The sequence below is a fragment of the Mus pahari genome, chromosome 6 (assembly GCF_900095145.1).
Source record: "Mus pahari chromosome 6, PAHARI_EIJ_v1.1, whole genome shotgun sequence".
NCBI classification, from domain to species: Eukaryota; Metazoa; Chordata; class Mammalia; order Rodentia; family Muridae; genus Mus; species Mus pahari.
The window spans coordinates 92,236,834-92,264,673 of NC_034595.1; the positions used below are offsets into that span (position 1 = coordinate 92,236,834).

At 54.6% G+C, this 27,840-nt stretch overlaps 1 protein-coding gene across 1 annotated transcript; it reads left to right on the forward strand.

Annotated features, from left to right (window-relative positions):
* Nucleotides 1–27,840, forward strand: Epha2 (EPH receptor A2). Its single transcript, XM_021201045.1, has 17 exons — nucleotides 1–214; nucleotides 5,016–5,083; nucleotides 6,900–7,575; nucleotides 15,117–15,272; nucleotides 15,357–15,689; nucleotides 16,883–16,998; nucleotides 17,337–17,490; nucleotides 19,105–19,204; nucleotides 19,605–19,660; nucleotides 19,847–19,972; nucleotides 20,088–20,276; nucleotides 20,463–20,524; nucleotides 20,607–20,816; nucleotides 20,990–21,139; nucleotides 21,842–22,035; nucleotides 22,666–22,821; nucleotides 26,861–27,840. The coding sequence occupies exons 1-17, from the start codon at nucleotides 133–135 to the stop codon at nucleotides 26,964–26,966; spliced, it is 2,934 nt and encodes a 977-aa protein (XP_021056704.1). The 5' UTR covers nucleotides 1–132; the 3' UTR covers nucleotides 26,967–27,840.

Sequence of the window (27,840 nt, forward strand, 5' to 3'; positions counted from 1 at the left end):
GGGTTCTCACCCAACTTCCATTAAGGACTTGGAGCAGGAGGGTAGAAGTTGTCTGCTGCGGCGGGCGGACAGGAGCGGGACACCGAGACCGGCGTGCGGAGAGCAGGGATTGCGGGGAGCGAGGGGTGCGGCATGGAGCTCCGGGCAGTCGGTTTCTGCCTGGCGCTGCTGTGGGGTTGCGCGCTGGCGGCCGCGGCGGCACAGGGAAAAGAAGGTGAGTGTCTACGCGGTGGCCGCAGCTAGCAGGGGCTCCGGGACATGGGACCCCGGGCGCCCCAGCCTCCTCTCTGGGGCGCACCTTTGGAAACCGACTTATGGCTGCTGGGTCTCAGTGCGCAAGGTTAGGCAGAGCGCGCGGGCTGCGGTCCCGAACGATCTTGGGGACCCATTCCCTGAGATCCTAGGTTCTCTGGAGCTAAGGGATCTCGGCTACGGCGCGCAGGGCACGGAGGCCGCTGGAAAGGGGGACGCGGCGCCCGCCACGCGGTTTCAGCCCTGTGGCGGCTTCTGGAACGCGACCCCCGCAGGGCGCGCGGGGTCCCTCAGAGGAAAGGACGCGTCTCAGTAGGGTTTTCCGGGCTATCAGCCTCTTAGTAACTCCAGTTCACTTAACTCATCTGCCCCGATTAATCGCGGAAGGCATTTGGATGCAGGCCCTGCTTTTTGGGGAGTGGTCTTTCCGGTGCCCTGTATCAAGCAGAAGGGTCTCTCTACACCCCATCCGCTTTTTCACTGGGGTCCTCTGGGCCAGCATTGGGAGCGCCTGGGGTCAGCCCCGGCCACTCACACCTTCCCTCCTTCCCAAGCCGCCCTCCCAGGTTCGGGAGACAGGTTAAGGGCTGGGAGCGAGTACAGGAAGTCCCAAAGTCAAGTGTTCTGAGCAAGGGGTGACTCAGAAGGAGGAAATGCGGCAGGTGGGGTTGCGGCTTCCCGCGGTGTGGAGCCGTCATCTCGGGGCCACGGGGAGCCCAGGCACCTGGAGGTGGGGGAGTGAATCACCTGCCCCCGCCCCAGCGTCTTGGAGCCACGCAAGGTGAGGGGGGCCCGCAGAGGTTGCCTTTGGCCAAGGAGCAGCCGGGGGTGTGCTTGGGGGCGTTGTCCCTCAGCTAGGGTCTCCGAGAGGGTGGGAATTCCTGCCCTGCCCTTGGCCGAGGATCTTACTGTCCACCCTGCCGGAGTTAGCTGGCTTCCGTTTCCCACAGCGAAAACTTTTCCCTGGTTTTGGGCACAGCAATCCTTCTGCCAACTCCAGCTAGGGGGAGGGGGGGAGGGGGCGAAGCGCGGAGGAACCCTTTGTGCGTGAGAAGTTTCCTTATTCTTTTCGCCTTCCACGTTGGGAGGGTAAAAGGCCAGACTGGAGCTCTTGAAGGGTGGAGAGTTAGGGATAAACGGGGTGTTAGATCCTGGCCCTGTCCGGAGGACAGATAAAGCAACCCCCCCTCCCCGCCCGAAGTTGCTTTTGCCAAGGTGTGAACCGGGCAGGGCTTCTGAGACCCTCACTCCCCTCTCCCTGATCCAGCTTGTGGTTCCCTCTTCCTGGGAACTGTGGTTGGGCAAAAGGAAAAGACAGCTGGGATTGCTAGAGGCCTTCCTGGGCGGCCACGGAGCTGAGGATTAGACGGTCTGCTTGCTTTGCTGTGCGGGGCTCCTGACCCCCCCACCCCCCGCCCCGAGCCCCCAGCAGGGAAGCTTTGAACAATCTTGTACTGTGCCTCTGGGTGCATCTGTCTTCTTCGCCCCCAGCCTTTGTGATTAATCCCGTTCTGCATGGGATCTAGGAGAAAAAGGGGTGCATAGTGGTTGTGGTTGTGGAAAATTCTTGTCTAAGCTCCGGACTTCCCAGGAGCACTGTGTCTGTGTGAGGGGTTGGGGTGTGTGTGTGTGTGTGTGTGTGTGTGTGTGTGTGTGTGTTGGGAGTGGGGTCGTGACCTAGCTGGTTGCACTTTGCTGGTGGGGGGGAGTTGAGGGCAGGTATGGTCTGTCTTCTCTCCAGCCTCTGCCCAGCTGTGCAGCCACCTCTTCTGTTTTCTGCTGGGTTTGGAAAACCAGGGGTTAGGTCCTCGACAGCTGCTGAACCTACCTCCTGCAGTGCCCTTGACTTTTTTCTTACATCTGTGTGTGTGCGTGCACATGCACGCGCGCGCGTGTGTGCACGCCAAGGCACAAGTGTGGAGCTCAAACTTGCCGGAGGACTTGGTTCTCTCTCCTAACTCACAAGTGACAGCAGACAAGCGCCTTTACCTGCTGGCCTTCCTCACTGCCCCGTCCTTCCTTACAGAGAGAGTGAGAGGGGCCCAATATTGGATCTGCTAGGGCCCTCCGCACAGAGGGTCTGCACACACATCTAGCTGTTTCATCCAGCCAGAACTGCTTGCTATTGACTCTAGAGCCACTGGGAGTTAGAGCGACAAGACAAGGCTGGGTTTCTTAGTTTAGCAAGGGCCTTGTCCTGTCCCTTGCCCATTTGTATCCGGGAGTCTCTGGCCTTCCCCCCTTTTTAGGTGTAAGCTGATCTTGGCTTAAGAGGGACAGAGGTTAGCAGGGAGGTGGCAAGGGGGGGGGGTATTGCATTATGGGAAAGCTTTAAAGTAATACAGCCCACAAGGGTGACATTATGGTGGCAGATTCCCTGCCTCCAGGGTCTCTTAGAGGACAGAGGACTTATGGGGTACCCCCATCTAGGCCAGCCTTATGGTGAATCCCTGGGAGGGTCATGAAGGGGGCCTTCCAAGTTCCTTGCTTCCAGCAAACCAGAACCTTTGATTACCCAGGGCCTCTGTCACAGCAGAGGGATGGCTGGGCGCTCCCCGTTCCTGGTGGTTAGTTCTAGGGAATTTCCATGGGAGGGGGCTGTGGCTGGTAACCCTTAGGGGTGTAGGAAACCTTTTCTCAGTTCTAGATCCAGGCTTGGGCTGGTCCTCCTGTCAGGTTAACCCTCCAAAAGCCCCTTCCCCAGGGGGCTTAGCTTGAATTTTGCATACTACTTGTGTATATATATGATGTGTGTGTGTGTGAGTGTGTACTATATGTTAGATTTACTAAATAGCGCCCCCCCCAATCCTCCTACCTAGCTGGAGTCAGGAACCCCCAGTACCATTCCTGCCAGCTTAGGCCCTGGGCACGTCTGAACAAATCCCAGCCGTTACCCACCGCACCTTGCACTTCCTAACTACAGCCTGCCTCACTGGCTGTGGTACAGTGTCTGAGCCACTTCAGATTTCCTCTTCCTTGTCTGGGCTGCCAGACGCTTGCTTGCTAGAGATGTGACAGAGGTCAGGATCAGAGTGACAATGCTTCTCACCAGGCTTCAGGACTTCCTAGGACAGAGACAGTCTAACTTCAGAGAGAATTTTCTTTAAGACAGAATGTCATTATGTAGCCCAGGCTGGCCTCAACTCAGAAATACTCTTGGCTCTATATGCAGTTGTTCTTTTTAGTTTTATTTTAAGATATGTATTTTTCTCTTTTTTAAATTTAATTTTATTTATTTTATGTACATGAGTACGCTGTAGCTGTACTGATGGTCGGGAGCCACCATGTGGTTGCTGGGATTTGAACTCATGCCCTCTGGGAGAGCAGTCAGTGCTTTTGACCGCTGAGCCATCTCTCCAGCCCCCTAAGATACTTTTTTTTTTGGGGGGGGTGTCGAGAGAGGGTTTCTCTGTATAGCTCTGGCTGTACTGGAACTCACTTTGTAGACCAGGCTGGCCTCAAACTCAAAAATCCGCCTGCCTCTGCCTCCTGAGTGCTGCGATTATTAAAGGTGTGCGCCACCACACCCGGCTGAGAAACAGAATCTTGGGGCTTGGCTGCTGCACATGCAGGAGAAGTAGGAGTGGTTGGTGGAAGGAGCCTGAGGGCCAGGCCAGGCCCTGGCAGTTCCAGACTGATTGACTGACTGACTGATTGATTGATTTATATTCATATGCATTAGTGTTTTGCCTGCATTGCCTGTCTTTGTGAGGGCGTCAGATTCCCTGGGACTGGAGTTACAGGCAGTTATGAGCTACCATGTGGATGCTGGGAATCAAACCCTGGTCCTCTGGAAGAACAAGCCAGGGCTCTTAACTGCTGAGCCATCTCTGTAGCCCCCTCCAGATGCCTCTTGAGAGGAGATAGTGTGGCCCTAGCACCTGATCCCGCTGATCTCGCTGGGCCAGGAAAGCCACCTATGAGGGTTTCCTGCCATCCTTTCCCACAGGTACTCCTCCCAGGGTTAAGATGGCTTCCTAGGGAGGAGGCCTGACCAGCGAGCGACATGTGGCTTTGGGCCCCTCCTAGACACCTCCTTGCCTTCAAAGCTTTAGTTCTTTTAATCAGTGACTTTGTGGTGGGACGATCCCCCAGATCTGTCCCCTCTTGTCAACAGCCTTTTCTTTATTTTTTTTTTTTTGGGGGGGGAGGTGGAGTGGGTTACAGAGCCTGACCATGTATCCTTGCTGGCCTGGAAATGACTATATAGACCACGGCTTTGAACTCCTAGAGATCCACTTGCCTCTGCCTTTCTAGTGCTGGGGTTAAAGTTGTGTGCTGCTGCCAGGCCAGGCCAACAACCCATTCTTGTGGAGCACGTCAATGCCTATGTACCCTCTGCTACTGTGTGTGCTGGGTGGCCCGGTTTGGATCAGGGTGTTCTATGCCAGGGGGATGTGGCAGAAGCAGAGAGTCCTGTCCTCTGTGACCCGCATGAAGGGTTTGTTCCCTTGTTCAAGGAAGCAGATGGGGGAGTGGGCTATCATTTTATCCCATTCACCCCACACACTACCCAGCTGCCGGTCTCCCGCTGTGCCCCGACCCAGCTGGGGGCTGAGGGAACTGCCTAAACCCTGGTGACAGGCAGGCGGCAGGCGGTTGTGTTACAAACTGAGTCCACCTCTTCCCAGGTCAGGCTGTGTGTAGATCCTGGGGTTGGGGTTGGCGGGATGTGGAGCACACACATCACCGCACGCTGGTTCTGCTGCGTACGTATCCCCTGGGAAAGCCCGGCTCACTTCTACACCCCATCTTTCCCACAGTTGTTTTGTTGGACTTCGCAGCAATGAAGGGAGAGCTCGGCTGGCTCACGCACCCCTATGGCAAAGGGGTGAGTAAAACTTCAGGGCTGAGGGAGGGTGGGAAGGAGGGCTGCGCATCCGGGGAGAGATGGAGGATGGGAGCCTGGAGCAGACTCTGAGGGTCAACCAAGCTTCAAATGTGACCCGGGCCAAGGCAGGCTGCAGCTGGGCAGAAGGAAGGGACCGTTCGTTCGTAGGTGGCCTAGCTGGGGAGACAGCTGAAGATTCCAGCAGAGTAGGATGCTCCAGCGGCCCTGTCTGCCTCTGCGGGTGCGTGGAAGGGGTAAAGGGCAAGAGATACAGGACAGTGACTTCCTGTCTGGGGCCCCTTCCCCCTACTCTGCCTTACCCCCACTGGGGACATCTCCCTTCCTGCTATGCTTTCTGCCCTGGTCCTGCCCTGCCCTCAGATTCCTGGTCCGAGGGCTGTGGACTTTGGGGAAGACACTACTGTGCTATGGGTCTCAGTTTCCCTTGGGTACAGTGCACCCATGATACATTGGTCCTGGGATTCTGAGACAGGGAGAGGGGTGTGTCCCTAGGGAGCTCTTGGGACAGAGTGTACAGCTGGCTAGGTCTGAGTGACTTGCATCTCCCCTGAGTCATGGCCTGAAGTATAGCTTTGAAAAGACTTCTAGGATCCCGGAATGTCCAGCTGGAGGCTGGCGGCAGATAGCCTTATCCAACCCAGTCATTATATACAGTGGGAAACTGAGCCCCAGCGGGCACAGTGTCTTGGCCATTGTCACATAGGACAGGTCAGGCCTCCATCTTTATTTATTTACTTATTGATTTTTTTAAAAAAATTATTTATTTTATGTATGTGAGTACGCTGTCGCTCTTTTCAGACACACCAGAAGAGGGCATCGGATCCCATTACAGATGGTTGTGAGCCACCATGTGGCTGCTGGGNATTGAACTCAGGACCTCTGGAAGAGCGGGCAGTGCTCTTAACTGCTGAGCCATCTCTCCAGCCCCTACTTGTTGACTTTTTGGATTTTTCTTTCCTTTATTCACACATTTGTTCCTCCGAGACCACCCTAAGCACTTACTCTTTGCCATAGAGGTCCTGGGGATTCGGAGCTGAGTCAGCTGCAGTTCCCATGCAGGAGAGTTCAGAATACAGCCCTGGGAGCCAGGCTTGTGTTACTGTATGTCAAGTTCTCCAATGATCAAGGGGGCGTGGAGCTCCTAGGGGCACACTGCTCCACCCAGGCAGCCTGGAGGAGCCTCCAGGGGAGGGAGGACCATCCATTGTCTTCACTTACCGTATCTGTCAACACCCATAGCACACAGCGATGACCCTACATGGTGACACGATGCTAGCTGTTGCATGTGGTTGTAGCCCTGAGCACCACGTTATGGACTCAGTGTTTTGTCATGTGTGCTCACAGCAGTTGTGGAGATGGGGACGCTGGGATTAGAGAGCAGAAATGATGCAGGTGCCCCAGACTCTAGCCAGGCCCACTGATGGGGAGACTCAGTACCCAGACATTGGGGCCAGAAAGACCCACAGCCATGTCTTGGCCCGGCTGTTTTCTGGTCCCCTTCCTCTAGGTCCTAGTTTTCTTCCCTATAGAATGAAGGAGAATGAAGGCAGAGCCGAGAGTCAGGTGTGGTGGTATATACTTGTCACTTACACACTTCAGAAGTAGAGGCTAGAGGATTAGATGTTCACTGAGTCATCCCTCAGGACACAGTGAGTTTGAGGCCAGCTTGGACTACATGAGACACTGTCTCAATAGAATAACAGCAATACAGGAGGGGGGGGGATGGTGAAGCTGTGTCCCGTGGGACTCAGTCCCTGCCCTCCCCGACTAACCGTCACCTGTCACGCACACACAGTGGGACCTAATGCAGAACATCATGAACGACATGCCTATCTACATGTACTCGGTGTGTAACGTGGTGTCCGGCGACCAGGACAACTGGCTCCGCACCAACTGGGTCTACCGGGAGGAAGCCGAGCGCATCTTTATTGAGCTCAAGTTCACCGTGCGAGACTGTAACAGCTTCCCGGGCGGCGCCAGCTCCTGCAAAGAGACCTTCAACCTCTACTATGCAGAGTCAGATGTGGACTATGGCACCAACTTCCAGAAGCGCCAGTTCACCAAGATCGACACCATCGCCCCTGACGAGATCACGGTCAGCAGTGACTTCGAGGCTCGCAACGTCAAGCTAAACGTGGAGGAGCGTATGGTGGGGCCCCTTACCCGGAAGGGCTTCTATCTGGCCTTCCAGGACATCGGCGCCTGCGTGGCGTTGCTCTCTGTTCGCGTCTACTACAAGAAGTGTCCTGAGATGTTGCAGAGCTTGGCTCGCTTCCCTGAGACCATTGCTGTCGCTGTCTCCGACGCACAACCCCTGGCCACGGTGGCCGGTACCTGCGTGGACCATGCTGTGGTACCCTATGGGGGCGAGGGGCCTCTCATGCACTGCACGGTGGATGGCGAGTGGCTGGTGCCCATCGGGCAGTGCCTGTGCCAGGAAGGCTATGAGAAGGTCGAGGATGCCTGCCGAGGTGAGTGGGGGTTCCTGGGGTGGCAGGGAAGCCCGACTGGGGTGTGTGTGTGGGGTGCGGTCACGGTCACGTGATTGGAGCATCTTAGTACATTGGGGATGTGGCTGCTCGGTGGATGCCTCTGCTCTCGGGTGGTGGTCCCGTGACCGGAAGCTCCCTGGGAACAAGACGGTGTAGGGACTATGAGCCGGGGTTACGGTTCTAGGACGACCAAGCTTGGCTTCTAGTTCCCAGCGCTTCTAGTTTCGCCCATTTCCTTCACTCTCCAGCCTGAGTTTCATCATCTGTAAAGTAGAGAGAGAGAGAGAGAGAGAGAGAGAGAGAGAGAGAGAGGGTCATAGTATCTGTCTTGGAGGGTAGTTGTGATAATCACATGACCTCATGCTCGTAAAGTGCTTACGTCAGCGCCTGACACTTAAATACTGATGAGCCTGGTTGTTATTTTTTGATTCATCCCATGAATAGTTGCTGCCCTGGCTGGGGCTCTAAAGTCTTATTCCCAGGAGCTGTTTCTTATTCTCTTGCTGTGTGGCCTCAAACAAATTGCTCAACCTCTCTGGGCTTCAGCTCGTCATTTAATGCAGTTTCTTTGTGTGCTGACTCAGCCCCTGGGTATGCTCCAGTCTCCTGGAGTGGACTGGGGGAGCTGTGAAGTGGGGCGCAGTTAGCTCTCAGTAGAGCCATAGACCCAGAGATCCTCTGTTGGGGTTTATTGATGACATAGGGAGACTGCGGAGCGCCCCCACCCCATCCCCATTTAGGTGACTCTCTGGGAACAGGTCTGGGCATTAGTGAGCTCACACACACACACACACACACACATACACACACACACACGGGAAGCTGTGGGGACAGCCTAGGCCTGGGACAGCGGAAATGTACAATGGGTTTGTAGTGGATGACTCTGGAAGCGACCGGGACAGAGCGCGTGAGGAATGCCGACCTTTGAAAGGCACTGGGAGCTGCTTTTGCAGCAGATAAGCTGGGTATTGAGAAATTGGGGGCCAGGGCCTTCCGTGCCTAGCTGGCTGGATGACCCTAGGCTGAGGAGTGCCCTCCTCATCTCTGGCTTCAGCTTTCCTTTGAGCAAAATGGGATTTAAAGAAAAAAAAAACAAAAAACCCCACTTCCACCTGCCGATCTGGTTTTCCATGAAGGAGGCTGGAAGACCCTGAAGCCTTTCTAATGGGTGGGTCTGTGTGCTTCCCAAGGCCGTTGTTCTCAGAACCTTGCTTAACACGGAACTTAAGCCCCTGGATGAGGGGTTTCCTCCAAGCTTTTTCTGGCCACGTGACTTCCCATCACCCCACTCCTGCCAGCGGCCTTCTGCTGAGTGAGCCCCCTTCCCTAGGTGGCCCCCTGCTTAGGTGACCTCAGTTGCACACTCTCAGCTTCAGACAATGACCATGGCGGGGGGGGGGGGTGCAGGACAGGACAACGAGTGGGCCCAGGAGCTCCTCCCCCATGACATCCTAACACAAGAATGCGGGGGTGGAGGAGGGGCGGTTGAAAACTTTCCACCCTGGTGATTCAGACCCTGCAGAGATAAGTGGGGGGCGAAAGGGAGGGGGGGGTCTTCATGCAGCGGGGCTAGCTCCCTTTTCTTGTGGGGATCCAGGGTTCTTGGCAAGCTTTGTTTATAAAGAGCTTATAAAAAAGCCTGCCCCCCTTGGGAGGAATCAGCCCCCGGCTCAGCCTGGGGACAGATCACCAGGAGGAACACTTGACTTAGCTGGCACAACTCTCTTTAGTGCTAACCCCGTAACTGCCCTGGCTCTGTCTCCCGGTCCTCCCAGCAGGTAAAAGGGTCTTGCCGGGCAAGACTGGCAACCTTGCAAACTAAGGAGAGTTCAGTTCTCAGGACACAGGTAGAAGGCGAGAACCAGCAGCTTCACAGAGCTGACCTGCACACTTGCTTGTTGTGCATGGCGTGCACGGATGTGCGAGTCCCCGAGAGAGTGGAGAGTGCCTGGGCACGCAGTCGTGATAAATGCAGTTAATTTCAAAAATTCTTGCTTCTACGCCTGGGACAGTGTGGTACTGGGGGGGGGGAGAGGAGTTGTTAACAGCGGTGTGCTCTTTTGTCTGGTCCGTTCTGTGAGTCTGGGATTCTTGGTAGTCCCATTAACTAGATGAAGAAACTGAGGCTCCGTTTGCCTGGAATCGCACAGCCATGTCAGGGTTTAACTCGCGGTGCACAGCAGTGCCCGGGCTGCCCTGGGTCAGGAAGTGAGACAGGAAATGGCCAGATCCTGTGGAATCCCTGACTCAGCTCTTGGCACTGAGATGGGCTCTCTGGGCAGTTCTGGGATGGCAGGTCTTGGCGTCAGAACTGGGGCTTCATCAGAGGGAGGGGTGGGGTGACTGGGGGGCCGTGGCTGATGTGTTGGGGGATGACACTTGCTTGGCTCTCTCTAGCCAGAGCCTCAGGTGCTTCTTCTGTTAACAGCTTTTACTGATGACAGAGGGGTGGCACCCTGAGGTCATCCTGCATCAAGTCAGGGTCATTTCCAGAGTCATCAGGTTGGGGGGGGGGGGATCTGTTTTTCCTGGGGGTTCCCTTCCCGGGGAAGAAGGCTGGTCAGGAAACGGTTAAGTGGTCTGTGGAAAGGAGGTGCCTTCCAGGTGGACAGGTGGGCATGCTGCCCTGCCATGCTACCCAGATCTACCCAGATCAAGCTATGTCAGGAATGAGCCGGCCTCCCTCCAGCCCACCCCCAGCACCGTCCAGGGAACTGTGGAGCCACTCAGGCTGACTGCCCTCTCCCTGGGGGCTGCTTTGTCTCTGCTTCCTGGCCTCTGCAGGCCCCTCCACCCCTGACTGGCACCTCGCCTCCGCCCAGGGAGATGGAGGCCAGGTGAGCAGGTGGCCAGCGGGCCTAGGCCAGAGGCTCAGCCCAGCAGCTGGAAGGCCAGCCTCTGGAGGATGTCTCTGCCCGGCTCTGATTTCATGACAACAGCCTTTCATATGCAGGGACACTTCATTCCAGGTACCAAAGCAAACACTTCCGCAGGCAAGATCTATCTATAGTCTGCGGAGCACGCAGAGAGGACGAGGACTCTCCCATTTCACAAATGCGGAGATCAAGGCCCAAACAGGAGATGGCTGGAGACCATCCCCTCCAGTGTGGTGCAGTGTAACTATGGTAACACCCCTTCGGGCTTTATCCTTACTAGGTGTGCACGCCTCTGAGGGACCTGGCCACCTTATGATCAGATCCAAAAAGCTGTCCCTTTCTCGATCAGCTCGGTCTGAGCTTTTACATGTGGTTTACATGTGATCTACTACATGTGATCTACATGCGTTGTTATAAGTGACAGATGGTGAGAAGGGACTCCCTGATCAGGGCCCACAGCAGTGATGTTGCACTATGGTGGGACTGGGGGGGGTGCTCTAAATGCTGTTGATAGCGGCTCTTAGGGGTATGCCTCCCCCAGTATAGTCATACCGGATCTTATTTCTGTGGATTTCAAGGGAAAGGGGTCATGGTGGCAGTCCCCCAGCCTCACCCCCGTGCTCTGATCTCTGTGCCCTAGTAGCCACGCCAGGCAGGCTCAGCCTCTCCCTGGTTACCGGAGGTAAGTGGGTCTCCCGAGCGGAAGGAAGGAGGCCCACAGAGAGAGCAAACAAGATAAAGGGTGGAGGTGGGGGAGTCGGGTGGGTGGAGGGGAGCGCTTAGCTTATCTGCTAGGTGGCGGATATGCCCACAGATAGCGCCCGGGGCACATGGGAGAGGAGATAGGGCCTGAGAACAGGGAATGTGCCTCCCCTTTTCTGTAGGCTCCACAGAGCCTGTTGGGGGCACCTTCTATGCCCTGGGTCAGTAACTCCCAGTTGCTGTTCGCTGTCAGGATACAAAGTTCAGGCTCCACATGCATGGCCCAGCCAGCGAGGTGGTGTTCTGGTGGCCAGCTGCTCCTGGCGTGGTCAGGGAGCCCATTGCCTCCAGAACTGACCTATTGACCTCAACAACCTTACCACCCAAAGCCTGGGAGGTATCCGGGCCTAGGGAGGGGCTCCACAAGGAGCTGGATTAGCGCCACACAGAGGGCGTCTGTCCCTGAGTCACCCTGCGCCACCACCTGAGGGGCGGGCATCGGGAACTGGAAAAACCAGGGTACAGCTCTAGCTGCAGCGCCTGTGCCCCAGTTCTGCTCGGAGTGGCCCAGGCCTGCCAGGCCATTGGGGCCAGAAGAGGCACTCCACAAGTGCCCCAGGTGTGCCCGAGCCAGGCTCTCCTGCCAGCCAGGTGTGTGCCCAAGTGGATGATGTCCCTGGGGAGGAGGCCCTTCTGCAGCCCTTGGCATGTTCCATTGTGCACTGTGAGTTTACCATTCAGTTACTCCTTCATTGTTTCATTTGTTCATTCATTCACTCCTTCATTTCTTCATTCACTCTCTCCTTCATCTCTTCATTCCTTCATTCATTCATTCACTCCTTCATCTCTTCATTCACATTTTCATATTTATTCAAGACTGATTCATTAAGACCTCCTTCACATCAGGTCCTGTGCTGAGCCACCCATGGGGCAGATAAACTCCTGTTAGAGAGACTCCTGTTCTCTCTAAGCTGCCAGTCTCAGAGAGGGAGGGAGAGAGGGGGGGGGGGCGAGCAGAGAGGATCCTCGTATGTGCACAGATAATTTCAAATGAGGCATAAAAGCTAGGCTGTGAATTCCCCTGGAGCTGAAAAGATGCTAATCTCTCAGTCACACCACCACATCCCAGTTCTCAGCGCTGTGCCAGACACGTAGGTTGGGCTTGTTTCTGTTTGGTAAACTTGAACCTGAGTAATAGATGCCCCGTTGGCTCACCAGGAACCCAGAAACTGAGCAGTTGGTCAAGGTTATAGAGCGGTTTAGCAGGGTGGGCACTTGGTGTGGTGGGTGTGTTGTATGAGAGAGACCGCGGCTGCTTGCTTGCCCTAGATGCTGGGGAAATTTAGGCGGCTCTTAGGGTCCTCGGTGGTCCTGCTGGTGTGTTCTGGGACCTCTCAGACACTTGCAGACGCTGGCAGGCAGGGCCTGTGGGTGCTCCAGAGCTCTGTGGTTGGAGGAGGAGGAGGGGGCAGCGCGTTTTCAGCAGGCAAGAGCATGCCCTGTGGACGCCGCCTCCCCTGCATTATCTGGCATATCCGCAGCGGAAATCTCTCCAAATTCCCTTTTTCCTGCCGTCAGGCAGGCCACCCCCAGGCTCTGGGGCCAAAGAATAGAACCCATCTCTTCCCCCACTTCCTCTCCTGACGTGAGATGATGGGGAGCAGGGGAGGGTTGGCAGGTGGCTCGGGCCTTTGTGACCCCCATTCTGTACTCTGAGCACTGGGGCTGGGACTAAGTGCTTGTGATTTGGGGGCTCCATCTCCTAGTCCCCTGACCTTGATCCCCAGTGAACCAACACTTACTCGAAGTGCCGCTGGATTTAAGAGAAAGCACTAGGGGAATGGGAAGCAGGGCCTGGCATTCTGGCGTCTGATTTTTGTGCGAAAGTTAGGCGAAGGAGAGAGCTATTTTCGTATTGTAACATCTCTGTAACGGGAGTGAGGCCAGAGACACAGCAAGGATGCTAGAAAGGTCCGTGGAGCCGGGGGAGGGGTATGTAGCTAACTCCATAGCCCCCTGGGGTCCTGGGGACCTGGGCGCTCCTCCCCAGGCTTTGGCTACCCACTGGACTTCCTGGTTGGTGAAGTAGGTCTGCAGGATTCAGGTTGCAGCAATACGGAATGTTGTTCCAATTGAGGTGTTCCTGGGAACAGGAAGGGGGTGGGCGACAGGAGAGATGCCTCGGGCATCCTCAGTTTGCCTTTCGGCTTTGAGACCTTGAACAGATTGGCCTGTCTGAGCCTCGGCCTTCTCACATGCAGAGAATAGGGTTAATGCTTCTAACCACACCCACATGTGAAGGGTTACCTTGAGGACTAAATAGATGTGAAGTTCTGGCCCTGCACACAGTAGGTATTTCATGCTTAGGAATTCAAGTTTTGTGCGGGTTAACTGATTCGGGGTGGGCACCTTTGTCTTGCTGTTTACTTCTGAACACACCCTCCCCCTTCTCGAAATAGGTACCCATTTTCACTCTGTATGTGTCTGCTGGGCCAGCCTGGGCTAACTCAAGGGATCACAAAGAGTCAGGATTGTTGGCTGCCTGACTTCTATAAATGCAGGGCACAGACTAGCCAGTGACAGAGCCCTGCCTCGACCTCAATCCCATCTCCCTTTCACCTCTATTCCATTTCCCAAGGAGAGATGGGCTCTGCTCTCCAGCCTGGCTTGGTCAGCTCGATGAGGTCAGGGGACTTGAAATTGGCTTCCCTGGGGGTGTTGCCCCTAGATTAGGGTCTGCCCCGTGTCTGGAAACTTTTGCCCAGGGCTTTTTCCTTACGGTGCCGAGTAACTGTCATTTTCTGTATCAGACATGGAGTGGCACCTGTTGGGCACCCTGTGGCTCTCAGGATGGAATCCCAACTTTGCTTGGTGTTCAAGATCTCTTTCTGCTACATTATTGCAACTCTTCCTTCTATTTGTATCTAGAAGGCTGCTCAAACCTTTTGTTTGACAAGCTCTTACCCCTAATTCCCTACTCTAAAAAACCTTTGCCCTGTTGAATGTCTACACAGCCTTTAAACCCCAGCTGAAGTATCCTCTCTGGCTCCTCAGAGGCCTGGCCACCCTCTTTGCCCTCTGCCGGCCACTTCATACGGACATGCCATACACTCCTGCCTGTACTCAAGGGTGTTAGCGTTCACCTCAGCATCCGTGAACCACGTGGGGCTAGGCCAAGGATTTGGTGCAGGAAGTTAGTGGTGCCTCTGGACCCTACCTGCAGAAAAAGTGCAAGGGGCATTGCAGGACCTGGGGGCAGCCTCTTCCAAAGCCAGTGCCTGGCCAGCCCCGTGAGGTGAGCCTCCTGTCTGAGCAGTTTCCTGCCTAGGAAGCCAGGAAAGAGCTCGGGACGGGGGGCCGGGTAAGGTAGAAGGAGGATGAAGCCCCCAGCGTCAGGTGCCTGACCCCCTAGCCAGCTGGAGGAGGAAGAGCTACTTCCTGGCGGCTCTCTGAAAGGAGAAATGACCTGGCTTTGGAAATGAGTTCAGGGAAAGAGCTTGGGCCCAACCTTTCCTGCTTCTTGGAGACCAGCCCCGGAACAGGAAAGAGATGGAGTCCTAGGGTAGAGGGGCCTTGGCAGGGGGGCATCCTGACTGGGGAAAGCCAGCTGGTTCATCAGGGGTGGGGGAAACACTCTACCCTGGTCAGTTCTAATCTGTGCAAGTTGAGATCCCTCTGGGCCAGTCTGCACAAAGCAGGTTACAGGAAGGTGTGTGTACTGTGTGAGCGGTGGCTCTCCAGCGCTATGCTTTAAGGTGTGGCATTTTCTGCAAAAGGCAGCTGGCATCCGATGTGCCGGGGTTTGGGGAACTTGGGGGCACTTGAGACAGGTTATTTTGGTGTCCAGGAGACACTGGCCATGGGTGTGACGTGCTCTCAGCGAGAACACGGCTGGGGAATGGCATACGGAATTGACCTCCTGTCTCTCCTTGTGGCTCTTAGCCTGTTCTCCGGGATTCTTCAAGTCTGAGGCATCCGAGAGCCCTTGCCTGGAGTGTCCAGAGCATACCCTGCCATCCACAGAGGGTGCCACCTCCTGCCAGTGTGAAGAAGGCTATTTCAGGGCACCTGAGGACCCACTGTCCATGTCTTGCACACGTGAGTCTTAGATCCAGAGAGAGGTGTGCCTGAGGTGGGGGTGGGGGGGAGGGGCAGCTCCACTGACCTCCACTCTCTGGACAGGTCCACCCTCTGCCCCCTACTACCTCACGGCTGTCGGCATGGGTGCCAAAGTAGAACTGCGTTGGACAGCTCCCCAGGACACCGGTGGCCGCCAGGACATTGTCTACAGCGTCACTTGCGAACAGTGCTGGCCAGAGTCTGGCGAGTGTGGGCCCTGTGAGGCCAGCGTGCGCTATTCAGAACCTCCTCACGCCCTGACCCGCACGAGTGTGACAGTCAGTGACCTGGAACCCCACATGAACTATACCTTCGCTGTTGAAGCCCGCAATGGCGTCTCAGGCCTGGTGACTAGCCGAAGCTTCCGGACTGCCAGCGTCAGTATTAACCAAACAGGTGAGCCAGGGGTAGTGGTGACTATCCAGTGGGACCTGCCTGGGTAAGAGCTGGGGACAGGTACCCGGGAATCAGCTGTGTACAGAGAGGAAACAGGAAGTGGTGAAGAATTCCATCCTCCCTGGTCTATGTAGCGAGCACCAGGCTAGCCAGAGATCGATAGTTAAGACTTCTGCTGAGTGTCATAGCACATGCCTGTAATCCCAACATTCATGTTCTGAAGGTGGAGGCAGGGAGATCAGGAGTTCAAGGTAATCTTCAGCTACATAATGAGTTCAAGGCCGATGTGGGGCACAGGAAAAACGGGACATGGCTCGGGTGTCACAGTGCCTTCTACATAGGCTTGGCTGAATTTGGATCCCTAAGACCCAAAGAGGCAGAGATAGGGACTCCTCAGCTGATCCAGCTAGGTCCGGGTTCACTAACAGAATCTGCCTCAGAATACAAGGTGGAGACAGTGGAAGAAGACAACATTTGACCTCCACATGCACGTGCTCGCACACGCACGCGCACACACACACAAACACACACACAGTGACCTGTATGATTGTCTCACTCAGCTCTGGGACTTCAGGTTACTTCTGGAGAGTTTTTTAATGCTGTTTTTCAGAAGTAAAGACGCTCTTGAAATTTTTATTTTTACCAGGGAATGGAAAGACGCCTCACTCAGTATAGTGCTTGCTGCACGAGCTTGGGGCTGGGTTTGACTCCTCAGCACTGTGGTGCCAGGCAGACACCTGCGTGTGGTTGCCTGACTGGATAAGAGGACTCCAGGCTTAGTGAATCTCTGTCTCAAGAAAAATAAGCAGAGGGTGACGGGGAAGACACCTCATGCCGACTTCTTGTGTCTTTACCACGCATGCTTGCATACCAACATGCACTTGTGCGTGTGCCCATGCAAATACATTCATACATGCAACACACAGAAACAGAATATACCACATAAGGCTCTTTCAAGCCTTGCCTGCTCTCCAGAAAAACTCGGTGGCAATTGGCTAGTGTCTTAGTTATTATTATTTATATGTTAGTGAATGTCCCCAGAGGACCTCCGGTGGGCTAGCGTCTGCTGTCAGGGCAGCATCCGTAACAGGACATCCAAGAACCCCAGGCAGGATCTAAAGGCCATGGTACTCCATCTCTATCCTTCACCCCTGCGTGACTTCTCACACCCCTCCCCTCCCTCTTCTGCCCAGAGCCCCCCAAAGTGAGGCTGGAGGACCGAAGCACCACCTCCCTGAGTGTCACCTGGAGCATCCCCGTGTCACAGCAGAGCCGTGTGTGGAAGTACGAAGTCACCTACCGCAAGAAGGTAAACTTGATGCGGGTCAGCACAGGCCATGGAGCTAGTAGGTGCCCAGCAATCTGGAAGGGTTCCCTTCTGCGCCTGGGGAAACTGAGGCCTGGGGTCTCCCAGGGCGGCACTGCAGAAGCTTATAGGGGTGACTGTTTTGGGTTGTCAGAGCCAGTTAGAATGGGCTCTTGGGATTAAGCTAGTCCTGGAGATGTATATTCCCACTCTGGCCTCTGGTGAGTCTGTACTCCTGTACCTCGGTTTCCTAAGCGTGTCTGCCTGGTTGGATAATACAGGAAGCCACTTTTCCGGGTGGGATCTTGGCTCTTAGAATCTCTCCCCACCACCGCCCACAGGGGGATGCCAACAGCTACAATGTGCGCCGCACAGAAGGCTTCTCCGTGACCCTGGATGACCTTGCTCCGGACACCACGTACCTGGTGCAGGTGCAGGCGCTGACACAGGAGGGCCAGGGAGCCGGCAGCAAAGTGCACGAGTTCCAGACGCTGTGTGAGTCAGGGGACCCTGAACTAAGACGGACATTGTTGGGGAGGAAGTGGGTTTAAAAAGTCTAGAAAGGCCCTTCCTCTTAGCCAGGGCACGGAGCAGCATATGTGGGTATAGTCAGCACTGAGACTGACAAGGAGGACCAGGGATGCATGTTCTGGGTAGTGTTGAAAGTGTGGGAATCTGCGGTTCTGACATGGGTGGGTATGCCTGAGTTCGAGGCTTGCCTAGAAAGCTCGAGAGTGGGCTAGGGTATGGCTCCATTGGTTGAATACTTGTCTAGCATCCCCAAGGCCTCGGGTTCAATCCCTAACTCATGGATTAACTCCTGGTGTGTTCCTGTGAAGAATTGAGGTTTAAGGTCTTCCTTGGTTTACGTGATGAGGCCAGTTACATCGGTTACATGAGATTCGGCCTCAAAAATTGGTGGTGACGCCTGCCTTTCATGCCAGCGCTTGGGCGGGAGAGGAGGGCGATCTCTGAGTTAGTTGGAGGGCAGGCAGGACTACACAGAGAAACCTTGTCTCAAAAACACCAAAATAAGTAAATATTTAAATGAAGAAATTCATGAAACAAAACGAATAAATGAAACAGCTAAAGGTTCTTAGTTCTTTCTCCATAGACCACCAGAAAGGCCCCCCCCTCTCTGCCTAGCTACGAAATAGGAATTAATATCCATAGGAGAGAGTGTGGAGAGGTGGCTCAGTTAAGATTCGGGTGTTAAGCCGGGCGTGGTGGCGCACGCCTTTAATCCCAGCACTCGGGAGGCAGAGGCAGGAGGATTTCTGAGTTCGAGGCCAGCCTGGTCTAGAGTGAGTTACAGGACAGCCAGGGCTACACAGAGAAACCCTGTCTCGAAAAACCAAAAAAAAAAAAAAGACTGGGGTGTTCTTGCAGAAGACCAGGTTCCCAGCTCTGAACCACCTGTATGTGAGTTGCCAGGCAACTGCAACCATGTGCATATGGACCACCTCCACATAATATGTTTATTCAACTTAAATACATACATATATTTATTTATAATGATTTATATATATAATATATAAATATTTATATATATAGTTATATATTTATAGAATTAAAAATAAAAAAGAAAGCTCATTCTTATTAGCCTTTGACTTATATCTTTTTGTTCCCATTGTTTTATTTTTGTAGGGTATTTTTTGTATGTGTTTTTCTTGGTTTTGTTTTTTTTGTTCTTTTGTTTCTAAAAGAGAAGAAAGAAAGGGTGTGTAGTATCGAGACAAGGGGAGAGGCAAATCTAGGAAGGAAAAGTGTGACTAGACTATTATATATATATATATATATATATATATGTGTATTTAAAAAAAGTTCTGAATTTACAAAAATCCATACTGAGCCATGGGGCACACAAAGCAGGTCTCTGTGAGTTTGAGGCCAGCCTGGTCTACAGAGCGAGTTCCAGGACATCCAGCGCTACACAAAGAAACCCTGTCTCAAAAAAACCAAACAGAAAATCTTAGGAAACTTGACAGTAAAGCGCCTGGCATGCCACTGGTGCCTAGGCTTCTCAGGTCCTTTAAGAGAGCTGTGGGTGTGGCAGGGTGTGTCTGTAGCATTTCGGGTGGATTCTCACTAGCCGCTCTCCCCTGACAGCCGCAGAAGGATCTGCCAACATGGCGGTGATCGGCGGTGTGGCTGTCGGCGTTGTCTTGCTTCTGGTGCTGGCAGGAGTTGGCCTCTTCATCCATCGCAGGTTTGTCATACCTCCTCCCGGGCCCTTAGAAAGGCAGAGAGGTTCACACTGGCTGCGGATGGGGTCCCTGTGGGAGGATGAACTGAGCTCTAGGGACCACAGCGGTCACTGCCATTGTGTGTGCTCCTTGTGAAGGGCCGTGTCCACGCTTCCCCTGGACACGGGACAGGGTAGATGAGCGGGCAGGATGAGCCACCTAGTTCTTTATGGCTCATTATGGCTCCTTATGTGGCCACTGGGAAGAGTACACTTGGTGGCCTCCTGCCTTCCCACTCACCCTCTGCTCCATATGGAGGCTGAGCAGATTGCTGGGCAGTGAGGCCAGAGCTTGCTTGAGAGGTCGTTTGGGCCAGTACAGGCTGTGCTGACCGTGTGTGTGGTCCCCGGTGATTTCTTCCAGGAGGAGGAACCTGCGGGCTCGACAGTCCTCTGAGGATGTCCGCTTTTCCAAGTCAGGTAAGATGTACCCTCCTCAGGAGCGCTCGCTCCCAGCTCTGTGGTGGACCTAGAGGCTCCATGCTGGTGGAACGCCCCCCCCCCCTTTATCCAAATCCTCCTGAGGTCCCTAGTCTTGTGGCTTCCCCTTCTCTAGGGCCTCCCCTCCTGGGAACACCTCCCTGAGCTTCTCCTTCCCCCTTCCAGAACAACTAAAGCCCCTGAAGACCTATGTGGATCCTCACACTTACGAAGACCCCAACCAGGCTGTACTCAAGTTTACCACCGAGATCCACCCATCCTGTGTCGCGAGGCAGAAGGTCATTGGAGCAGGTGAGGCTCGCCCACCTACTGTGCACCTGGAGCAGATAGTCTAGTCCAGACGGGGCCTGCCCCCAGGCTCCGCTTAACTAAGGGCGCTCCTCACACACACCTTGCCCGCCTGCAGGAGAGTTTGGAGAGGTCTATAAAGGGACGCTGAAGGCATCCTCGGGGAAGAAGGAGGTACCGGTGGCCATCAAGACGCTGAAAGCGGGCTACACTGAGAAGCAGCGGGTGGACTTCCTCAGCGAGGCCAGCATCATGGGCCAGTTCAGCCACCACAATATCATCCGCCTGGAGGGCGTGGTCTCTAAATGTGAGGCCTGGGAGGTGCTGGGGTGGGGGGTGGGGGTGGCCCCAGGCAGTCAGGGAAAGGGGCTGCTTCCTAGGACCACCTGACCCTGGCTGTTGTTTCCCCCTTCCCCACCTCCTTCCCCCCCCCACTCCCCACCGCTGCCACGTGCATACCACCCTCACTCACTCCCGTGTCCATGCCCTACAGACAAACCCATGATGATTATCACGGAGTACATGGAGAACGGAGCACTAGACAAGTTCCTTAGGGTAAGGTCATGCTCTGCGGTGGGAAGGGTGGAAGCGAGGTGTCGGGAACCAGTCAGCACTGAGTGAGGGCCTATCTCTGCAGGAGAAGGATGGCGAGTTCAGCGTACTTCAGCTGGTGGGCATGCTTCGGGGCATCGCATCCGGTATGAAGTACCTGGCCAACATGAACTACGTGCACCGGGACCTGGCTGCCCGCAATATCCTCGTCAACAGCAACCTGGTGTGCAAGGTGTCCGATTTTGGCCTGTCGCGCGTGCTGGAGGATGACCCCGAGGCTACCTACACCACGAGTGTGAGTCGGGAGCCGGGGATGTCACACCCAGGGTGTGGAGGGCTTGGAGGTGATGCAGCTGTTACCCTGGATCTGGGGCCTGGGTTGTCACCCCAGGGTGACCCTAGGCCCAGAGAGAGAAAGGGTCCTGAGTTCTGGCAGGGACAGGGGTAACTGGGCTGCGTCTCCTGTAGGGCGGCAAGATCCCTATTCGATGGACAGCCCCAGAGGCCATTTCTTACCGCAAATTCACCTCGGCCAGCGACGTGTGGAGCTACGGCATTGTCATGTGGGAAGTGATGACTTATGGCGAACGGCCCTACTGGGAGCTGTCAAACCACGAGGTCAGCCCCTCCCTCCTCTCTCCCAAACCCTGGGGCCCTGACTGGCGAGCTCTGGGATCAATCTGTATAGAGTAGAGACAGCACAGGTTGTTCTGTGGCCTGTCTTGGGTAGGACCCAGCCTGTGCTTATACTGAATGCAAAGGCAGCCAAAGGGGAAGAGTGTATGTACATGCTCATGTGTGCTGTGTGTGTGTATGTGCATATGTGTGATATTGACATGTGGCTATAGTTGTATGTAGGTACATGAATGTGTGTGTACATATACATGTGTATGTGTATATGTGTACATACATATATGTATGCACATTTACATGTAATCTGATGCCTTGCCTAGGTAGAGACCTGGGATTTTGCTTGTAGGGGTCACATCCCTGCAGAGACCTGGGAGACCGACAGTAAGGCAGACAGGCTAAGACTTGGGGGAGGGGAGAGAGAGCCCCAAATGTGTGGATAGACAGAGATAGGAGTCTGAATTGTGGGGCGCACAGGGCTGACCTCTGCGGCCCTGGACACAGTCCCTCAGCACTTGCCCCATGGATGGTTCTAAAACAGTGTGTGTGCTTAGGAAAGGGTGTCTATCCATTTCTTGGGCTCTCCTCTCTGTTCCTGTGTTGGGGCCTCCAAGGGAGGTCTCCGTTAGCAGTTCCATGTGGTTTCTCCACTAAGGCCACCCCCCCCCCCCGACGCTTGTGTCCCCCCAGGTCATGAAAGCCATCAACGACGGCTTCCGGCTCCCCACGCCCATGGACTGCCCGTCGGCCATTTACCAGCTCATGATGCAGTGCTGGCAGCAAGAGCGCTCCCGCCGGCCCAAGTTTGCTGACATCGTTAGCATCCTGGACAAGCTCATCCGAGCCCCCGACTCCCTCAAGACCCTGGCTGACTTCGATCCCCGGTGAGTCTTGTGCCCTGTGCCTGAGGTAACATCCGTGTTCACTCATGTGGACTCCTTGACTTCTCAGGACTACTGGATGTCTAGGGGGAGTCAGGGCTGTTACAGGGCTCAGAAGTGCAGGGCGATGCACATCAGGGCGATGATGAAGCCAGGCAGCAAATCGTTTGTCTGGAATTCGCGAAAACCTTGGGTTCAGTCCCCAGAAACTGAAAGAGGAAAAGGGCTAGCCAGGCATGGTCCAGTAAGACCAGTGAGAAACCAGCTCAAAATGGTGCATGGGCAGGCATTGGGCTGAGCACCAACCATATTCCAAATTGTCGAAGCATCCTGAGGCGGGCTCTATGCAGATGAGGGAACAGAGGGCAGCCAGACTGGATTGATGACTCCAGGACCCAGAGTCCTGGCAGTCACGGGGGGCGTGGTGGGGCAGCTTCAAGTGATGGTAGGCATGGGGCAACAGCAGTCGTGCCAGGAAGCCAGGAATCTCGTAGATCCTTCCATGTCTGGGCTTCCTCATTGGCTCAGAGGAGGAAGCCGAGGCGTAGCGGGCTGTGCCTTGCCCTAGTTAGAAGGGTAGGTGCCTGGGTAGGTCATGTCCAGCAACCCCTCACCTGTGAATTTCCATCCCAGAGTGTCCATCCGGCTGCCCAGCACCAGCGGCTCGGAGGGAGTCCCCTTCCGTACGGTGTCCGAGTGGCTGGAGAGCATCAAGATGCAACAGTACACGGAACACTTCATGGTGGCTGGCTACACGGCCATCGAGAAGGTGGTGCAGATGTCCAATGAGTGAGTAGAAGCCTTGGTGACTTTGCCTTCCGTTCACCACTGGGGACAGCTTCTGATCTACGTGTCACTCCCCCTCCATGGTGTGTGTGTGTGTGTGTGTGTGTGTGTGTGTGGTGTGTGTTATGTGTGGGTGGTGTGTGTATATGTGTATGGTGTGGGTGGTGTGTGTATGTGTGCGGTGGGGGGGGCTGTGTGTGTGTGGTATGTGTGCATGTTTGGTATGTGTGTGTGCATCTCTTTTTCTCTCTTTCCTGGGTACCCTCCCCTTCTTGCCTCTTCTTCTACAATGGGGAGACACTATGAGATATAGCCAGTCCAAAGCTGTCGAGTATGGAGGGCTGTTTGCCTACCCTGGGCATCGCTGCTTATGTAGACTCAGAGGTTACCTGTTCCCTGGCTCCTGCAGCCACCAGGGGCAGAGATCCTAGCCTTGACCAAGCAGGACCCAGAGCCTGCATCCCTTTTCTGGTGCCTCGAACACAGAAAGAGACTTGCCAACCCTCCCGGGCCCCTCCCCCGTATGGCTGACTCTTGGCCTGCCGTCCGCCGCCTGCTGGCTCTGGATCTTAGGTCCTCAGAGCTCTTCTACCCCATCTCCATCACTGACCCTTCTCAGAACAGCCTTGGCAGGGACAGCTCTTTCTGTCCCTGGAGGGATGCAACATTGTCCTTTTAGCCTTTGTGTTTCTAAAAATAGTTGTGGATCCCAACAGCCCTGGATCCAAGTGTCCAAGGCCGTGGTCGAAACAGGCCTCAGGGCGGGAAGGTTTTGGGAACTGCTTGGGGGAGGTGACCTGGGCCTCCCATGTTCCCGGGCTCTAGATGTTCTGGGACTTGGGCTTGGGACACAAACATTCTCCAGAGCCTTTGGCTTCTGGCCTGCTGACCATGAATGTGGCCAACCCGAGAAAATGGTGGGTCATGGGAATCAGACAGGGAAAGAATGAGGGAGGTGCAAGGATATGGAGGGAAAGCATCAGGTCCTAGGGTACCTCTTTCTGCCAGCCACCATCTGGGCTCACACTTTAGCTCTGCAGATTAACACCTGAGTTTATGTCCCATGTCTGTTGTGCAAGTGATTTGGTCTGACTCGGACCTTGGTACCCATTTCTCGATGTGGGGATCCATGGGTGTGATTCACTGACGCTCCTAGGACGTCTTGATCCATCATATCTCCTCTATTTTGCCATTCCCAGGGTCCTGTAAATCATGGTTCTATGCCCTGGTTCCTGAATCCCTCTCCCTTTCAACCAGGGTCAGCCCCCAGGGTTCCATCGGGTCCCATATTCCGCTCCCCTCTCTTGGGACAGCACAGCTTTTCTTCTGTAACCAACGGCGAAGGCATGGAAGCAGGTTTACAGGAAACACATGGCTGTAGACGGATCCCAAAATAGCCCGGGGCACCCCTCACAAAGTCCTTTCCCACGAGCTGGGTCGGGCTCCTGGACAGACGGGCAGGCGGTGTGCATGCTCACGGGTTATTTGGAAAGTATCTGGATAAAGCCCGGAAGTCGTTCGGCACTCCTTCCTCCTGTGGTCAGACCCTGGCTCACTGAGCTGCCTCCGGTGCCCTGAGGGGATGTGGGGTTGGAGCCGAGCATTTGTTTTAAACCCACAGACGGTTGACCACGCCATGGAGCCCAACAGGAGCGAGAAATCAGCTCCCTTCCTGCTAGGGTCAGGATGTCAGCTTCAGTACCCTGCCCTACTCTGCGCCAGCCTCCCTTTCAAAGGACCTGGCCTCTTCCCCCTGTAGCCTCTGGCTCTTCTGCTTAAGTGCCCTGCATACTGTGTTGGAGTTGGTTGGCCTTCTAGCTCGATGAGCTGTTTGAGAAAATACAGAACATGTTTCGTTGTACTGTACCTTGAACATAACAGCAGGCCCAAAGGCCAGCCCTGCCCAGTGTCAAAGCTACAGAGTGCGTTCAAGCTGTAGGTATACAACTCCAGATGGTTCTTAAAAAGCAGAATCTAGTTGTTAGATGTGAATGATAAAACTCTTGAGTCTCTGGGGATTATTATGCTCCCCTGCCCCACAGTAGGTGTTCATGAACACTGCTTATACCCCCCCACACACACACAGTAGGTGTTCACAGGCACTTATACACACCCCCCACACACACTGTAGGTGTTCATGGGCACTTACATTCATGGGATTTGTGCCTCAGAGGAGAGACAGGGTACAGAAGTGGCTTGCATTTGCATCTCTTCTCCCTTCCTACACAAAAGTTGATGGGATGCGTGTTCTGCATCCCTGAGGGGGAAACAGAGGATGGAACAGGAACCAGCTTGGATCCTGGCTAGTCTGTGACTCTTCCCCAAGTGCATGGTTCTGTCTGTAGTCAAGAAAGGGTGGGTGGGCTTTAATCCCAGGGTGGGTGGGCTTTAATCCCAGGGTGGGTGGGCTTTAATCCCAGCGCTCTGGAGGTAGGTAGAGACAAGTGGGTCTCTGAATTGGAGTATGAGTTGGAGCCAGCTAGGACTAGCCAGGGATGCCCTGCCTCAAGGAAGGGAGGTTGGTTGGTTGGGGGAAGGAATTCACTGCTCAGGAATACATCACCCAAGCCTCCTCTTGTCTTTGTAAAAAGGAACAGACACAGAGGCATGAAAAGAACTACCCTGATGGAAGAGGGCCTCAAGGTGGGGCATCGGCTAAGCCTGACAGTGGTGTTTCTATACAGACCCATTTACAGCCACCATACAGAGTGGGATTCGGCCCAGTGAGTCTGGGGTTACCCAGCACCCTGCCTTTTCTGGCTTCTCAGTGCTTATCCAGGCCCCCACACTGTGATCCCTCAGGGCCTTGCAAAAAAAATCCCAGCCCCTTGGTGGTAGGCTTGGAGGTTCTCCACATATCTATCTTCCAGCCCTCTTGCTGTAGCAGGAGCAGTCTCGCTCCCTCCCTCCCCACCTGGGTCTGCCCATCCCTGCTCAATGCTTGGCTCTTTCCAAGCCTGTGGGAAAGTCTTGTCTCCAGCATTGCGAACTCCTGGAGCTTGTACCATATAATTAGCTCCAATTACAGTCAAGAGCTGGCCCGTAAAAACCTGGGTGTTTTCATGAGCTAGGGCTGGTGGGTGAGGGCAGTGGAAGAGAAAAACTCCTGAAGTTAGCAACAGACATTCTGCTGACAGCTCTTGGAACCTGACATGGTTCTACTTAGAGTGGGAGGCCGGGACAGTCTATGCCTTCTCTGTGGGGCCCCTGGGACCTATCATCAGCCTGGCACTGAGTCCTCAGACCTCGGTAGGACACTGTTGTTTCACAGATTCCCACGGGGAAAGGCAACCTTCCTCTGGTGACCTGCAAGCCTCACCCACTGGAGTCTAGCACAGCCTTAGACTTCAAGGCTCATTAGCAACGAAAGATGCCTCCTGCTGCTTAGAGCACGGGAAGGAGACAGGGCTGCATTTCTTTACTGCTGGTATAAGTTACCAGCTCTGGCACCTCCTAGCTACATCTCAGAATCCCAACTCTCTGCAGCTCTCTGAGTTTCAATTCCCTTATCTACAAGATGGGTAAGAACATTTGAGGCCAGGCAGAGTCCCGCCCAGAACAGTGCTTGCTTGTTTGTCCAGCGTGAGGAACTGAGTTCAAACCCCAAACCCCCCCACACCCAAAAGAAGCTGGCCGCAATGGAGGTCCTTTGGAACCTGGTGCTTAGAAGACAAGTCAACCCTCGGAGCTTGCCCCCCCCCCCCGAGAAAATAAAGTGGGCGGCTCCTAAGTTAAGATTGTGCATTGGCCTCCCCCTGTGTGTACACATGTGTGTACAGCCATACACATATGAACTGCACACACACACACACACACAAAGAGCACCTATCCCAGCCCACTCCCCCCCCTTAAGATTTGATTGAGTGTATCACATCATCACGTCCTCGACTCTGGGTGGCAGACCATGTTAGAATATGAACTCTCCAGCCTGCATAACAGGACGCCCCTCACCACGGGTCCGCAGAACCCCCTCCATGTCCGGCTTTCCTCTCTGCCTCCCAGCCTTGTCCCTGACCCTCCCTCTCTTCCTCTTCACCCACAGAGACATCAAAAGGATCGGAGTGCGTCTTCCTGGCCACCAGAAGCGCATTGCCTACAGCCTGCTGGGACTCAAGGACCAGGTCAACACAGTGGGGATCCCTATCTGAGTCTGACGGGGCCGTGCCCACCTTGACCAACAATACTTGAAGAGCCACAGTGGTCTCCCTGCCGGCCTGGTGCTGGACCACTGGAACTTTATTTATTTCTGTCTTCCTCTATGCCTCCCTGAGGACTCTGCAGGGGGCTTTTGAATGACACCCTGGCCTGAGCGTGGCAAACCTAGATGCTGGGCAGGGCTCCTCCCCTGCAAAGGACCCAGCCAAGCACTAAGCAGTTTGCTGTGGCCTTCCCAGTATCCCCTGAGGCTAGAGTTCCACCAAGACCATCGGTATCGACGAGGGACATTTTCAAACGGACCTCCCCATTTTCCTTTGGCCCCGAGAAGCCACCTCAGGAGCTGAGGCTAAGCACTAAGCCCGGGACCATATGACTAGGGCCCTGTACGCCCCACCCCTAGTTAGAGGGTAGGTTTTTGGATGTGGCTGGGTGGGGCCACAGCGATCTCCCAGTGCCTTCTACAGACCCAGGGCTCTGCCCTCCGCCCTCGAGGGCCAGCTTCTTGCTTTCCTAGGGCCCTCTCAGGATGCTTGGCTGTGTTGAGGTTTTTTTAAAATATATATTTTATACTTGCGGAAAGAATGAGTGTGTGGCAGGGACCTTGCCAGGGCTGGAGACAGAGGATCCCCTGCAACAGACATTCCTGGGCTGGGGGCTGGCAGACCTGCAGGAGACTTTCCGCCCAGCCACCCTGTCTCCAGCCCCTTTGGACAAATTTCGCTGTCAGTGTTATAGATTTGTTTTATTGGGTTGTTTTTGTTGTATTTTTTTTTGAATCTTAACTTATTATTATTTTTTTTATATTTATTGTTAGAAAATGACTTATTTCTGCTATGAAATAAAGTTGCAGATGATTCAAACTGA